General features: G+C 41.8%; 1 protein-coding gene across 1 annotated transcript in view; it reads left to right on the top strand.

Annotated features, from left to right (window-relative positions):
• The window catches only part of TRPC5 (transient receptor potential cation channel subfamily C member 5), a gene marked incomplete at its 5' end in the record, with an annotated part of 122,897 nt that extends 107,772 nt beyond the window's left edge, over nucleotides 1–15,125 (top strand). Inside the window, 4 exons of the mRNA XM_081336688.1 lie at nucleotides 8,836–9,039; nucleotides 10,405–10,446; nucleotides 13,159–13,248; nucleotides 14,358–15,125. Coding sequence (XP_081192814.1) covers nucleotides 8,836–9,039; nucleotides 10,405–10,446; nucleotides 13,159–13,248; nucleotides 14,358–15,086 — 1,065 coding nt within the window. The 3' untranslated portion in view covers nucleotides 15,087–15,125. The remainder of the gene's footprint in view (nucleotides 1–8,835; nucleotides 9,040–10,404; nucleotides 10,447–13,158; nucleotides 13,249–14,357) is intronic.
• Nucleotides 15,126–15,755: the final 630 nt, after the last annotated feature.

The raw sequence follows: 15,755 nt of genomic DNA, 5'->3' as shown, positions 1-15,755 counted from the left end.
ATAGAATAGAATAGAATAGAATAGAATAGAATAGAATAGAATAGAATAGAATAGAATAGAATAGAATAGAATAGAATTCTTTATTGGCCAAGTGTGATTGGACACAGAAGGAATTTGTCTTGGGTGCAGAAGCTCTCAGTGTACATAAAAGCAATAAGTGATAAATCATGATCATAAAGGTAAAGGTAAAGGTTCCCCCGCACATGCGTGCTAGTCGTTTCCAACTCTAGGGGCCGGTGCTCATCTCCGTTTCAAAGCCGAAGAGCCAGCGCTTGTCCCAGGATGTCTCCGTGGTCATGTGGCCGGCATGACTAGACGCCAAAGGCGCACGGAACGCTGTTACCTTCCCACCGGAGTGGTCCCTATTTTTCTACTTGCATTTTTACGTGCTTTCGAACTGCTAGGTTGGCAGAAGCTGGGACGAGTAACAGGCGCTCACTCTGTTACGCGGCACTCGGGATTCGACCCGCTAAACTGCCAACCTTCCGATCGACAAGCTCAGCGTCCTAACCCACTGAGCCACCGCGTCCCTTTTAAAATCATGATCATAGTCATCATGAAAATACATTCATCATAAATCATAAGATACAACACTTAGTGATATTCATAGGATACTAAATAAGCAATCAAAATAAATCATACTAGGAAACTAAATAAGACAATATAAATCGTAAGATACAAGCAACAAAGTTATAGTCATAAGTAGATAAGGAGATAAGTAATAGGAAAGATGAGAAGAATTAACATTAACACAGCCTTACTAAATAAGGAACAGCTTGCCTCAAGAAATTGTGGGCGCTCCATCACTGAAGATTTTTAAGAAGAGACTAGACGAGGCATGTCAAACTGCTGGCCCATGGACCAGATGTGTCATGCTAAAACCGCGCCCACCTAATTGCCGGCAATGGGGAAAAAGTCACGATACGCCATGAGTTTGACATGCCTGGACTAGACAGTCACTTGTCTGAGATGGCATAGGTTCTCCTGCTTGAGCAGGGGGCTGGACTAGAAGACCTCCAAGGTCCCTTCCAGATTCTATTCTATTCTATTCTATTCTATTCTATTCTATTCTATTCTATTCTATTCTATTCTATTCTATTCTATTTAGATTGACAATGTTGTGGGAATTAGTTGTTTAGCAGAGTGATGGTGTGGGAGGAAAAACTGTCCTTGTGACTAGCTGTTCTTATGTGCAATGCCCTATGATGTCATTTTGATGGTAGAAGTTGAAACAATTTATCTCCAGGATATGAGGGCTCTGTAGATATTTTCACAGCCCTTAATGGAAGGCAGGTTGATAGAACTATCTGTAATGCAGACCTAACTGCATTGACGTATGACTGGTCAATTAGCAACCGTTGGAAGATACAGCACTTCCCCCAAAAAACATACTTATGATTGGATTCGAGGTTCTGAGGTTCTGCATTTAGGGACATTTGCAGAGCCTTGCAATCACATGACTATGATTTATGATTTTTTTTTCTTTTTGCCAGAAACCAGCGTTTCCTTCTGGTTCCTGGCAGAAACCGCGCTCTGTATTAACAATTCGTTTAACAATTGCAACTTCATGGTGATCCGTTTAATGACTGCAGCAAAACAAATGTCATAAAATCAGGTCAGTCACCTGATGACCCATTTAACAACCAGCACAACTTAAAACTGTAACTCCAGTCTCAGCTATGGCCATGAATCATAGACGACCTGTATTGCCTTGTAAAGATTGCTGAGATTGACTAAAACATTTTCTGTGCCGGAAAATGCTATCTTAAAATCTGTTCCCTTCTAGTCTATTATAATAAACAGGACTTTGATTCTACCAGGCAGTGGGATAGTGAAAAGAGGAAAAACAGTGTTATTCTATCATCCCTGTCTTGTTTAATGACAGAAATTGGGCGCTGTCTTCCTGCATTAACTTGCCTTCTGAAATCTCTTACTCTGCCTAAAGAGAGCTACTACTCTGTCTTCTAAATCAGTGCATCTGACAAAGAGAGTCAGGAACGTGCCAATTCAGTTCAAAATGTCAACAGACTTTTGCTTAGGCCATCAGTGGAGATTAAACTCATGTAATATCCTTTCCCTCAACGCTTGTTCGGGGGGGGGCTTTCTGCTTAGATAGATGTCCTCATCTAACTGTCATTCAAAAGGCCAGAGAAATATCTGGACTTTGTGAATGCAGATGGAATATGCCATCAGGGCTAAAACAGGCACCTGATGTATCTCCGTGAGGCCAAAGATCAGCAGTTCTCATCAGTGGCTTGAAGCCGCCGTGTTGGTCACGATGCTGACCTACCTTGCCAATTTTTCCCTTTGTCATTACTTGAGTGATTTTACAGTGACATTGGCCTTCTGAAGGTGTCCGCTAGCCATTTGGGGGGGGGGGAGAAGAAGAGATAAGTCTGCCATGGTGTCAGGAAATCCATAAGCCAAGCGTCAACACTGCTAACATCGGATGTTCTTGCTTTGACCACAGATGGAAATGCAGCCATTTTTCTCTTTCGCTTTTAGAGTTAGTTGATGCTGGGAGGGAGGATGTGGATGAGAGTCCAGTTAGTCATAACAATAATAACTCAGCCGTGGGAATCCAAGGTTATTGCGTCCAGAGTTGATAAAGATTTGGCGGGCTGGAGAGCTGGGGAGAAAGCCCACGCTTCAAGCTAATTGGGGAATGTGATTTATGACTGTCAATTAGAGGAGGGAATTGTGCTTTGATAGTATGTGCTCAGGGGAAGGGAATTCAGATTTTGGCTTCGACTATGTAAGTGCCGAAGTTATGCTTCTCAAATAAAGATTCTTTAAGGCAAACAATGCCTCAAAGTTCTTTTGAAACGTTTCATCTGTCGGACCCATGACATTAAGCCCAAAAGTACAATTTTTACCTAACTATCTTGGGATCCCGAGCCCCAGTCGCTATCCCTAGAATTGAGGGATAGACTGACAAAGATTCAGGGAAGATTTCAACATGGAGAATGGAAGAGAGCCTGAAACCAGCACCCCGATGGCGGCTGCTACCCCAGAGGGAGAAGCACAAGCCAGCGCACTGGTGGAGAAGGAACTTTTCCAGGCCTCTCAGTTGGGGGCAAGGCCCAAGCCGTGAGGACAGCTGATCTGCTGCAACCACCACTGAGAGGCTTGCCGCTGTGCCTATTTCTACCCGAACCCAGCCGCTATGGTTGACATGGTTGCATCCAGCTTGGAAGGAGAAGCATCCAAGTGGCTGAACAATCTATATAATGAGCAAGCACCCGAGTTGGAGGACCCCCATCCCCCCCTGATTCTTACGGAAGAAGGATGCTTTGTCCAGCTCACACAGGCTATAATTTGTGCTCAGTTCAAGCTAAACTACTTGATGTATACTGGAATAATGGATTCTAGTGAAAGTGGTAGCCACCAATCTTTAAAAGAGGAATTTGACAGATTCAAGGAGGACCAAGCTATGCTTAGCTACTGGTCTTGATGGATTTGTGCTTCTTCCAGATCAGAAGTAGCATCATCTGAATATCAGTTGCTTGGGAGTGAAAACAGAAGAGCGATCCCACCCCCTCATCATGGTTTCTGAGCTTTCTGAAAGCATATGGTTGGGGAACTAGATGAGCAATTAGCATCCTAAGAAGAAGCCACCAAATGGATCTCATCTAGTTGGAATCCCTTTCCTGAAAAGGAGAGGACTTGAGATTGCCCATAAGTGCTCCAGGGAGCAGGTCCCCATGAGGAGACCACAACACAGTGGACGTCAGTGAATTTAAAGTTTTCGGAATCAAAAAAATTGCCATCTGTGGTAAGGTGGGTAGCCATTATAATTTGATAAATAAATAACTTTGCCCAGTGCCACAGTTTGGCACTTTTCAGGAGGATACTATTGGTTCAAATAGTTCCTTTTTAAAATCACTTCTGGAAATTGCTTGTTAATTGATTTTTAAAGGTTAACAACCTTCAGAACAGGATTCATTAGACGAGGTGATTCTCCTTCAACCTTCAACAAAAGACGCTTCATATAAGTTTAAGGATTTTTTTAAAAAAACTTAGAATAAACAGTGAAAGGGTGATTTGAACGTTGATTTTGGATGATTATAAAAGACTAAAGTGCCAGACAGATTTGATATAAGAATTTGAAATTAATTATAAGAATCCTTTCTGTGGGGAAATGTTGTTGTTTGGAATACATTAAGAATCTGAAATTCAATATTTCCCATGGGAAAATGCTGTTGATTGGGGGGGGGGGAAAACATGATAAAAGGGGACTTTGAAGATTGAATAGTAAAGGGAACCAGAAAGAATTAAGGAATTATAATTAAAGAAGACCCCTTAATACAGAGTGGAGCAAATTCTTTCGAATTCTTTGAAAGAATTCAAAAACATTTGAGGAAATGTACCCAAAAGTTACTTTGTCTGCTGTTACAAAGTTGGATTTAAAAGAGGTTATGTAAGAGAAGTAAGCTTTACTGAAAAAGAATGAGATTGAGGCTGATTTGAACATGGAGCTAAAATGACAGCTTGCAAGAATGATGTGGAAAAAATGTTACATTGGATGAAATCAGCTGATGTTTTAATAATGCAAAGGAATATTCAAATAACAAACCAGAACAATCACTTGATAGGTTGCTTATTTTGGATTTCTAAGACCGACTTCTTAAAGTCTTGAAGAATCTTTTGAAGAGAGACAAAGAGAAAATGAAAAGAAATCAAATCCTGGGACGTTCTGTGTGTGACCAGCCATACGCTAAATAAATAATCCTGGAAGTGAGCAGTGGGTTAGTCTGCAATACTGCATTCTAATCACAGAGAGGAAGGAAGGAAGGAAGGAAGGAAGGAAGGAAGGAAGGAAGGAAGGAAGGAAGGAAGGAAGGAAGGGAGGGAGGGAGGGAGGGAGGGAGGGAGGGAGGGAGGGAGGAGGGAAAGAAAGAAAAATAGCAATAGCACTTATATCCCGCTTCACAATGCTTTACAGCCCCCTCTAAGTTTACAGAGTCAGCATATTTGCCCCCAACAATCTGGGTCCTCATTTTACCAACCTCGGAAGGATGGAAGGCTGAGTCAATCTTGAGCCAGTCAGGATCGAACTGCTGGCAGTCAGCAGAATTACCCTGCAGTACTGCATTCCAACCACTGTGCCACCAGGGCTCCTAATTGTTTAAGAGTTTAACTGTTTCTGAGAACAAGCAAATAACAAAGGCCTGAGGACAGCAAACTCAATTTTCCTTTTTTGCTAGCCTTGGCCTAATTACATATAACCTACCTGCAGACTTAGTATTCACGAGCTGTTTACCAGGCTTTCAAATGGACTCGGCTGATACATTCTGACTGTGTTTTGCTTGAGTCACAGGAATAATTAAACAAACCTTATTCTCCCTCTCTCTTTGCAATGCTAACAAATGATTAATGGTAATTTATTAGCATTTGCCCCGGCTTTCAGGTAGGAATGGACAAAACTCAGCTTTGTTTCACCCCATCCCTTTCATATTTTGAAACAGCCCTTCATTAGTTTACAGTGATTTAAAAAAACAACCACCACCACAAATCAGTGCAAACTGGATTTGCATTCCTGGGTACATTGGCATTTATGTGTTAAATAAAGGAAAATTCTGGAATGTTCCATGCAGAACCTGAATGAGAATTAATCCAGACGTTCCTCGAGTTAAAATGGAATGAAAATATGAGATGCAGGAGACGAAGAAAAGAATAAAAATGTCTCCCTTTTCCAGTTGTAACCATCAAGTGTCTTTTCAAATACACAGGCTTGCAACGGAGCCAAAGCAAAGAAGCCTTAGGCTGGCCTTCATACTTAATTCATTCCCAACAAGCAAAATTTATGTTAGCCTTGGCTGCTAAATTAGCTACACCGAATAAGATGTAATGGCCCTTCCATTTTCGGCCCTTCCTTTTTTCTTTTGACCCCCTCCTTCTCCACCACACTAGGCATGCATCTTTAAAAACACATGTCTGGGAAGATAGCCAGCCTCTAAAAGAAAAGCTGAAAATAATTTATAAGTGTCATAATCTACATCAACTATTACGAATGAAGCTTATCAGCAATGTAATAGTTAATGGGGCTTGCCAAATTTGGCCAGTAACTTCATTTCTGAAGACAAGAACTTTCAAGGGAACAAATTAGATGCCATCTTTCCATGTGGAATGATTAAATAGCAGAAGGAGGAACAAAAATGTACCATCAAAAATGTACTCCTCAAAGATGGAAGAGCCACGTACATTTTATTCGGTGTAGTTAATTCAGCAGCAGGGCTAACATAAATTTTTGCCTGTCGAGTCTGAATTGAGAAGCGACGCCATTGCTTCTTACCATCACTTTGGCTCCTTTGCAAGATCGTGGTGGCGCAGTGGTTTAGAATGCAGTATTGCAGGCTGACTCTGCCCATTGCCAGGAGTTCAATCCTGACCGGTTCAAGGGTGACTCAGCCTTCCACCCTTCCGAGGTTGGTAAAATGAGGACCATCCTAGATTGTGGGGGGCAAGTTGCTGATTCGGTACACCGCTTAGAGGCCTGTAAAGCACTATGAAACAGTAAATAAGTCTATGTGCTATTGCTATTGGTAGCCTGTGCATTGAAAAAAATTCTCGATGGTTGTAAGTGGAAAAGGGAGAAATATATATATTCTTTCCTTAGTTGTTGGAGAACACCTCCTGGATCTCACATTTTCATTATATTTTAACTTGAAGAAGGTTTGGATTAATTCTCATTCAGGTCCTGCATGGACTATTCCAGATTTTTTTCCCTATTTAGCAACTCTTAATTGTTTGTCCTATTTAACAATAGTTTCTGGAAAATGACACTCCACAAAGAATGGATCTCTATTTGTTTCACCCGGAGTGCTCAGCCTTCTTCAACTTCTTCAGCAGGAGGATTTGAGTTACCTGGATATTAAAATCTAAATAAACAGGACACAACTGAACTGGATATGCACAAATCAAAGTGAAGAGTGCGTCTTTGTATAAAAAGGCATCTTTAAAAAAAAAGATTAAAAGCTATCAGAAATCTTGCTTTCTCCCCTTCAGAAAATTTTGAAAGGCCCATATTTTCCTTGTCATTCTTTCTTGGCGTTTAAGAGATGAAAGCTGTTCCCTGCATAACCTAAATACTTGCAGAATTGCTGAGCACAAAGGAATATAGGCTTTAATTAGCTAATGCATATTATCCAGGCTGTCAAAATAGCAAAGTCTCGGCAACCATTTTTATTTTTACGATTCCAAGTATTTCCAACTTTCTTTTTTCCTTTAATGAATGCATTCTTGGACTATGCATTAGACAAACAAGCCATCGGGATCCTTGGATTAATAAAGCAACATATTTCACGTGCAGTCAGAACTCAAAAATCCCATGTCACACGGCCCTTGATCTACATAGGTGGATCTGATCGGGGTACATCATAAGGGAGACACAGAAATATTATATTATAGGGTCTTCAGAATCGCATCTGCCAGAGAATTGGAAAATGGTGAACATGGAAAAACCTCAGTTTGCTTTTTTAGGGTTGGCTGGATAAAGGAATGGAGGAAATACTATTCTATCAGGAACAGAATCCCATGGAATTGAGGATCAAACAGCACCTGAGAACTATCTCTGGCTGTAAACTGAGTTGGGCTCCAGCTGTTCTGTCTGCTGTGGATGGACAGAACAAATAGCTTCAAAAACCATTTGAAGTCCTCTCTATACTATTCAGGGTAGTGGGATGCTTAGAGGGTGGGAACTAAAACACAGGCTCTGAGAAATGAGGGGAAATCAAAGGGTCAGGGCAACATAGCCATGAAAGTCCTGGATTACAAATGGAGAGATTTAAGTTCTCGTCCATCTTTAGCTGAGGAACATCCCTGAGTGTGAAGTAAAGGCATACTGTAATCTACCTATAATCTTGGCATTAGGGATATATATGCTTACCTCTGCTCCAGAAACAGTATTTACTCTATCCAACCATTATACCTACTTAAGAGCCGTGGTGGCGCAGTGGTCAGAATGAAGTATTGCAGGCTAACTCTGCTCACTGCCAAGTGTTCGATCCCAACCGGCTCAAGACTGACTTAGCCTTCCATCCTTCTGAGGTCGGTAAAATGAGGACCCAGATTGTTTGTTGAGGGGGGGCAATATGGTAACTCTGTAAACCACTTAGAGAGGGCTATAAAGCATTGTGAAGCAGTACAGTTCACTCAGTGACCGTTCAAAACTACAACAGCACTGGAAAAAGTGACTTATGACCATTTTTCACACTCAAGACCATTGCAGCATCCCCAGGGTCATGTGATTTACATTTGGATGCTTGACAAGTGATTCACATTCATGACGGTCACTGTGTCCCAGGGTCATGCAATCCCCTTTTCTGACCTTCTGACAAGCAAAGTCAATGGGAGAAACCAGATTCACTTAACAACTGTGTTACTAATTTAACAACTGCAGTGATTCACTTAACAAATGGGGCAAGAAAATTCGTAAAATGGGGCAAGATTCACTTAACAAATGTCTCACTTAGCAACAGAGATTTTGGGCTCAATTTTGGTCATAGGTTGAGGACTACCTGTATATAAGTCTGAGTACTATTACTATTACGATACGATAATCTTTATTGTCATTGTCCCATACAGAACAACGAAACTGAAAAATCCACAACAACCCCACAAAACCCAACAAAAAACAACAAAATACATATCAACATACTACCCACCTCACATATATACATTTAACATTTAACCCCTAGAAACACTCTACTTTCCCCTTAATATGGCCTCTATAATCTAAAATTATTTTTAGGATAGATGTTCCTTATGACAATTTGTGGTGGCCAAAAGATGACCTATCTTGTGTTCTTCTCTTTCCCATCTCTTCCCATCCAGGACCATGCAGACATAGAATGGAAGTTTGCACGCACAAAGCTCTGGATGAGTTACTTTGATGAAGGAGGCACACTGCCACCTCCTTTTAATATCATCCCTAGCCCCAAGTCATGCTGGTACCTTTGCAAGTGGGTCCACAAGCAACTTTGCCCACCCCGAGACCCAGAACATGAACGGAAGCACGAGAACCTGAAGACTTTCACGGTGAGGAACAGTGGAACACTTTCACTAATTAAGGGAAGGTTCGTAGCTTAGCCCTCCCTTTCTTGATTTGGGCAGGCAGGGGAAATCTCTGGTCTGCCATCTTTGTCGGATCCCTGGCATTCCTTCCTGGGAAATCAGGAGACTCAGGCAGTTCAAATGAGTATAAAGGTTTATTGAAAGCTTAAGCTTTCTACCAGGATCTGGCCAAGTGACCGTGAAAGGAAACGAGGGAAAGATAAGAGAGGCATTCAAGGTGGACTGGACTTGATCTCTTGTGGGCACAAAGGTACTTATGATGCATTTGACCAGGCCCTTGGGCTCAGCCCGGTCATCTCCTACAAACCCAGTTCCAATTAGTCCCCAATCAGATGGTCAGGAATCAAAAGAAGAATGGAACACAAGACTTTTTGCAACATCTGAAAAAGTCCAGGTTTCCCATTTTAGGCAAGAGGAGAATTGCAAGTTAAAGTGGTTCAGAAATAAATCTCGCTAGAACTAATGTTGATTGAAATCAAAACACATGTCACGCTGAAGTACAGCATGAAAGCTGAAAGTAAGGAAGAGAAGTGGAAATGGGTAGCCAAGATGGGTGAAGTTATGGAAAAGGAAGACCCATTCCCAATACAGAATCCCGGGAGGATGATGAGTCCATGGTTGTGAATTTATTGCAGCAGGGTGGAGGGAAGTGTATTAGTTCAAAGCATCGTCAATATGAGTCTTATTTATCTTTCCTAATAATGCTACTAATGCACAGATTTTATAGTCCAGGGGTTCTCAACCTGTGGTCCGCAGACCCCTGGGGGTCCCACAATGTCTTCATAAGGGGTCTGCAAAGGCTTGAAAAATGTTATGATTTAAATCTTGAATTAAGTCTTGGGGGTGTCTGTGGCCATAGTCTGTACCCACAAAAAGGAATTTAAAGGGGGTCCGTGGTGAAGAAAAGGTTAAGAACAACTGAAGTAGCCTATGGAATTTACCACCATAAGATCTATTTGATGGTTTTGAAAGGAGAGAGAGAGACAGACAGACAGAAAGAGAGAGAGAGAGAGAAAAGAGAGAGAGAAAGAAAAGTGAGAGAGAGAGAGAGAGAGAGAGAGAGAGAGGAAGGGAGGGAGGGAGGGAGGGAGAAAGAATGCACATATATGTTCATGAGTAGTTTATGTCCACAAGATGATCAATAGGTGATCTAAGATGATCATGATGATCTAAGACATAAAGACAATTATTATTATTATTATTATTATTATTATTATTATTATTATTATTATTAATTATTATTCATGAGCAACCTTTAGAGTGAGAGAACTGAAAGTCTTATGGCTTCGTTTTTTCATCTCTATACATGAATTCCATTGTTCATTTCAGGAACGTCATGCGGACAACTTGATTCAGAATCAACATTACCAGGTAAACAAATCCATTCTTTAAACTGCTTTGTGAAATGTCCTTAGATCTTCTGTGGCACCTTCCCCCATCTGATAAAATGAAATTACAATCCCCATCACCGCCACTGGATTTTGTGGGAGATGGGAGTTATGGTCTTTCAGTTGAAGGCACTTGGGCTGAGGAAGCCTATGCTGTGGACTGAAGTTGAAAAAGATGCAATAAGTATTTGTATGGCATACTTAATAATCTGCCTTTCCGGCAAAGCAGGTTTCCCATCCTAGTTTCCAGCATGATTGCTTCATTTAAAAACAATATTTCTGAATGACGTGACTCGATACCACATAGAAATGCCCACAAGGGCATTGTTGAAAAGTCCCAGATGGCACCTACAAAGATATGTCAAATCCTCAGCCCCATTTTATGTGGGTCCAGCCTGCAGATATCCCTGGTTCCATATCATACCTTCAACTGCTTTTGATAATTTAGCATGCAGCGTGGTCCTGCAACGGGGATTAAGAATGATGAGTAGGCACACTGGTTTTAGTCAGGGCTCCAATGATAGCAGTTGACCCTTAATCTCATCCAATTGAATAAAATATTCATTTTTAATTAAAATACAAACTCTCTTTCAGAGAAATCTAAAACCATTAGGAGAATGTCAGAACTTCATTTTTTTAAAAAAACACGATAATGGCAGTTATTCAGAAAGTAGTTTGATGCTTGCCTTGGCTCTCTGATTTGGTAGTGGCTAATATCTCTGCAGGGACGCGGTGGCTTAGTGGGTTAGGATGCTGAGCTTGTCGATCAAATGGTTGGCAGTTTGGCGGGTCGAATCCTGAGTGCCAAGCAACAGAGTGAGTGCCTGTTACTCGTCCCAGCTTCTGCCAACCTAGCAGTTCGAAAGCACGTAAAAATGCAAGTAGAAAAATAGGGACCACTCCGGTGGGAAGGTAACAGCGTTCCGTGCGCCTTTGGCGTCTAGTCATGCCGGCCACATGACCACGGAGATGTCCTCGGACAAGCGCTGGCTCTTCAGCTTTGAAACGGAGATGAGCACCGGCCCCTAGAGTCGGAAACGACTAGCACACATGTGCGGGGGAACCTTTACCTTTACCTTTAATATCTCTGCAACTCATGAAAAACATTATTACCCCCTCATTTGGTTAGCAGAGAAAAAAGATTTCACTCGCTGTCCTAGTGCACAAGAAGATTTGTGCAATGAGTTGTTTTTTTTTAATTATTTAATCCTAAATTAACTGGGCATAATTTGCACATAACAGGTTGGGTTTGGCTGTTAAGAGAAAAACTTGTGTTTCCCAATGTGGTTGAAACAGTGATTTACAGTAAGGACATTCCAAGTCAAATTGTGTCACACTATCAGGAATAAAGAATCTGGACCATCCATTCCAGGGGTCTTCAAACTTGGCCCTTTTATGACTTGTGGACTTCAACTCCCAGAATTCCTCAGTCAGGCATGCTGGCTGAGGAATTCTGGGAGTTGAAGTCCACAAGTCATAAAAGGGCCAAATTTGAAGACCCCTGATCCATTCAGTTGCAGAATAGAAAATAGAAAAACATATACACAAGAATCTAGTCAAATAAAATTCAACACTAAATTGGGGGTCAACCAAATTCAAGATGGGTTGGACTTGGGAAACCTATGAGAATGTAATGATTCTAAATTGATGATGTACTTATCACCCCCACCCCATCCCTGCAGTTTTGCCTGTTCTTTTCCTAGATCAGGGGTCTTCAAACTTGGCCCTTTTATGACTTGTGGACTTAAACTCCAGGAATTCCTCAGTCAGGCATGCTGGCTGAGGAATTCTGGGAGTTGAAGGCCACAAGTCATAAAAGGGCCAAGTTTGAAGACCCCTGTCCTAGATCTACAATGCTTTACAAGTGCTTTTGCCAAAGGAGAATCTATTTAGCTCCAGACTAAGAAAAATCTGACAAGCCGAGCAGCTCCTTCTGTATTTCCATGCAACTCATGAGTGCTGTTCCCAACCTCTTTCACTCTCAGTTAAGAAATTGACCAAAATTAAAGGATTTACTGCACCGACAGTTGCACATCTTAGTGCCATCAAAACTGCAAGGCAAAATATGAGGTGCTTCAGCAAAGTGGGGGATTTTTACAGCAGGACAAAACAGAAAGATAAAGTATCTTTCATGATCTATTCTTGTGTTGTTTGATCCCATTTCAAAGGTTCATTGATCAAACAGCAAAACAGGAATAATTTCTGAGGAAGCACCTCCATCTGTTTGCCAGATAGCAAATGGTGAGGAATAGAGAGACAGAGAGAGCGAGATGAATGAAACATTAATTTCCCTAGAAGCAAAATCAAGAATTCGATTCCCCTAACATTTCAATCTCTTTCTTTAAATAAAAATCTGTGAAAAGACAAAAGAGAAAAAAAGGATTATTTTCTTTGAATGGAAAGTTGCACACAAAGGAAGATTAATATTTTTTTAAAAAAAAATTACGCTGGGCAACTGTGTTTTTCTGCATCTCTTCTGCCTTCTAGTGGGCATCTGGATTTTGATAGCCCACTTAGAAGCCTTGAGATGTTCATTGGGTGAATCAGATTCAAAAGGGATCTGTAACATGCATAGGTCTCTGCAATGTAATTTCAAAGGGGAAGAAAATGCCCATGTACGAAGTGTGATTCTTGCCCTTATTAAATATCATTTTGACTTGGAAGAAGGTTAAGTTTCTGGTGCTTTTCATTTCAGGAGGTGATCAGGAATCTGGTGAAGAGATACGTTGCTGCCATGATAAGAAATTCAAAAACCAATGAAGGCTTAACTGAAGAGAACTTTAAGGTAATATCTTAATGAGGTGTGTGTATGAAAGAAAGAAAGATGAAGGGAGAGAAAGAGAGATGGAGACAGAGAGATGGAGGGAGGGAGAGAGAACGGACTATATTTAGGTTTGCATGCCATGGTTGAACCATGCTTATTGATATCCATAACTGTTTATCAATTATATTAAAGTAGTTAACATATTAAAGGGACGCGGTGGCTCAGTGGGTTAGGACGCTGAGATTGTCGATCAGAAGGTCGGCAGTTTGGCGGGTCGAATCCTGAGTGCCGCATAACAGAGTGAGCGCCCGTTACTCGTCCCAGCTTCTGCCAACCTAGCAGTTCGAAAGCACGTAAAAATGCAAGTAGAAAAATAGGGACCACTGCGGTGGGAAGGTAACAGCGTTCCGTGCGCCTTTGGCGTCTAGTCATGCCGGCCACATGACCACGGAGACGTCCTCGGACAAGTGCTGGCTCTTCGGCTTTGAAACGGAGATGAGCACCGGCCCCTAGAGTCGGAAATGACTAGCACGCATGTGCGGGGGAACCTTTACCTTTACTAGTTAACATATTATGCTAAGCCATGAATTGACTATATTTTTGCTAAATAAATCACCATTAGCTGGTTTCATACATCATGATAAATTATAATGGGCATGATTTTGGCTGGGGTTGGTGAACCTATTTTATGTCCAAGAAGCATCTCCCTTTTTCTATTAAATATTATTTATCAAGATTGGCGCAACATTATCCCATTCAACGTTTTGCTTTTCTAAAAGCAGAGGCAATGAAATGAGAATGGGCGAAAACGTTGGAATATTGATTTTCTATTTCCGAACAAACGTTTAGTTACTCTTGGGTGCCTGGTTTGTAGGAGAGGGAAAGCTGAAGGCACTTTCTGTTCCCCAGTCTCCACATTTTAGTGTCAAGTGCCTGTTGAAAGCTTTGGCTCCATATCATTATGTGCCATTCCACTGCGCTCTGTTCAATAGAACTATCCCACCGTGCTAAATAATGAAGTATTTGCAATTCTTGGCATGCATTAGCCGTCTCCCAAGGAATGCGCTCAAAGCCATACAGCCAGTGTGCATTAAAGTGTCAATCATCTCTTGTCACTTCTCTGCCCTTAGGAGTTAAAACAAGACATTTCCAGTTTCCGCTACGAAGTCCTGGACTTACTGGGTAACCGGAAGCCTCAAAGAAGAAGCTACTCCACCAGCAGTACAGAGGTCTCCCAAAAAGAAGAAGCTCCTGAGGAATGCCTGGGAGAAACCTCCAAGGCCAAGGGCATCTCCTTTGGGGTGGGCAACAAAAAGAAAGACTTCAATGTCTCAGCTCTCATTAAGACCATGTCTGGCGTCGAGACAGGGAGCGAAAACCCAAAAAGCAACGGGATCAGCAAGCGCTCCTTCGTTCGCAATGGCAACAGAGTCCAAAGGCTTTCCAGCTCCAAAAAGGAGTCCTTCAAGAGGCTGGGTCTCCTGTTCTCCAAGATGAATGGACATCTTGCAGAACCCAACCAAGAGCCCATGTATACCATTTCGGATGGGGTCATCCAGCCCCATTACATGTGGCAAGACATTAAATATTCTCAGATGACGAAAGAGCAAGATGACTGCTCCAAAAGTGAAATTAACCTCAATGAGGTGGCCTACAGCTCCAATATCAGGCATACGGGACAAAGCCAGTGCCCTGTGGTTTGTGCCAGCTCCCTTCACTGTGCTTCCAGCATCTGCTCCTCAAATGCCAAACTCATAGACTCTTCAGAAGATGTGTTTAACTCGTGGGGAGATGCTTGTGACATGTTTAGGAACCAATGGAACGATGGGCAGGAGGAACAAGTCACCACACGCCTATAAGTAGACCTGTTCAGTAACTTGGCCGCCGAGCATCAGCACCCTGGAAACTGTTTGTCATCACGGACTCTTCATAGTTAGGGACACCTCCTCTTTCCCAGTTTGTCTCTGGCAAATGCAGACCCCAGGTTCTTTCAGTTTAATTGATAGCCACAGCACACCACTGTTTCTTTAATTTGCTTTCTTAGACTTACCGATGCCAAATGTTTCACTTGAAAGGTTCACTCCTTTGAAGAATGTCAGAACCTACAGAACACCTACTCCCTCAAATGGGCTTCAGGATGTCCTCCAGGTGGTTTTGGTTACTCCTGCCATCACTTTTGGATCAGTGCGTTTTGGTTACTTTAACGTTGGTCTCCCTGAGACAGCATCTCTCTTCCCCTCAACTTGGTTAGCGACTCTGCTGCCCAACATCTTACGTTTTATCTTCTGGCCATTGACCACTATCCAGGACCAGCAGATGCAAAGCAATTGAGAAGGAGGTCAAGGCCCAGCTAAGGCTACTTGCAGGGGGACTGTTCCAAATATAAACGGGCTTTTCGCTTTCAAGCAATACAACTTTCCATGATTTCAACTGTATGTCCTTTATTAAAGTTGCATATTGTTTTCTTAATGTAAACGATTACCATAATGAGTTATAAGTTGAGCTCTAGAATTTACTGTGTTCAGGTA

This window comes from Vipera berus (genome assembly GCF_964194415.1).
Source record: "Vipera berus genome assembly, chromosome: 11".
Taxonomy (NCBI): Eukaryota; Metazoa; Chordata; class Lepidosauria; order Squamata; family Viperidae; genus Vipera; species Vipera berus.
Note: the sequence above shows the minus strand (reverse complement) of the source record. Positions and strands in the feature narration are given on the sequence as shown.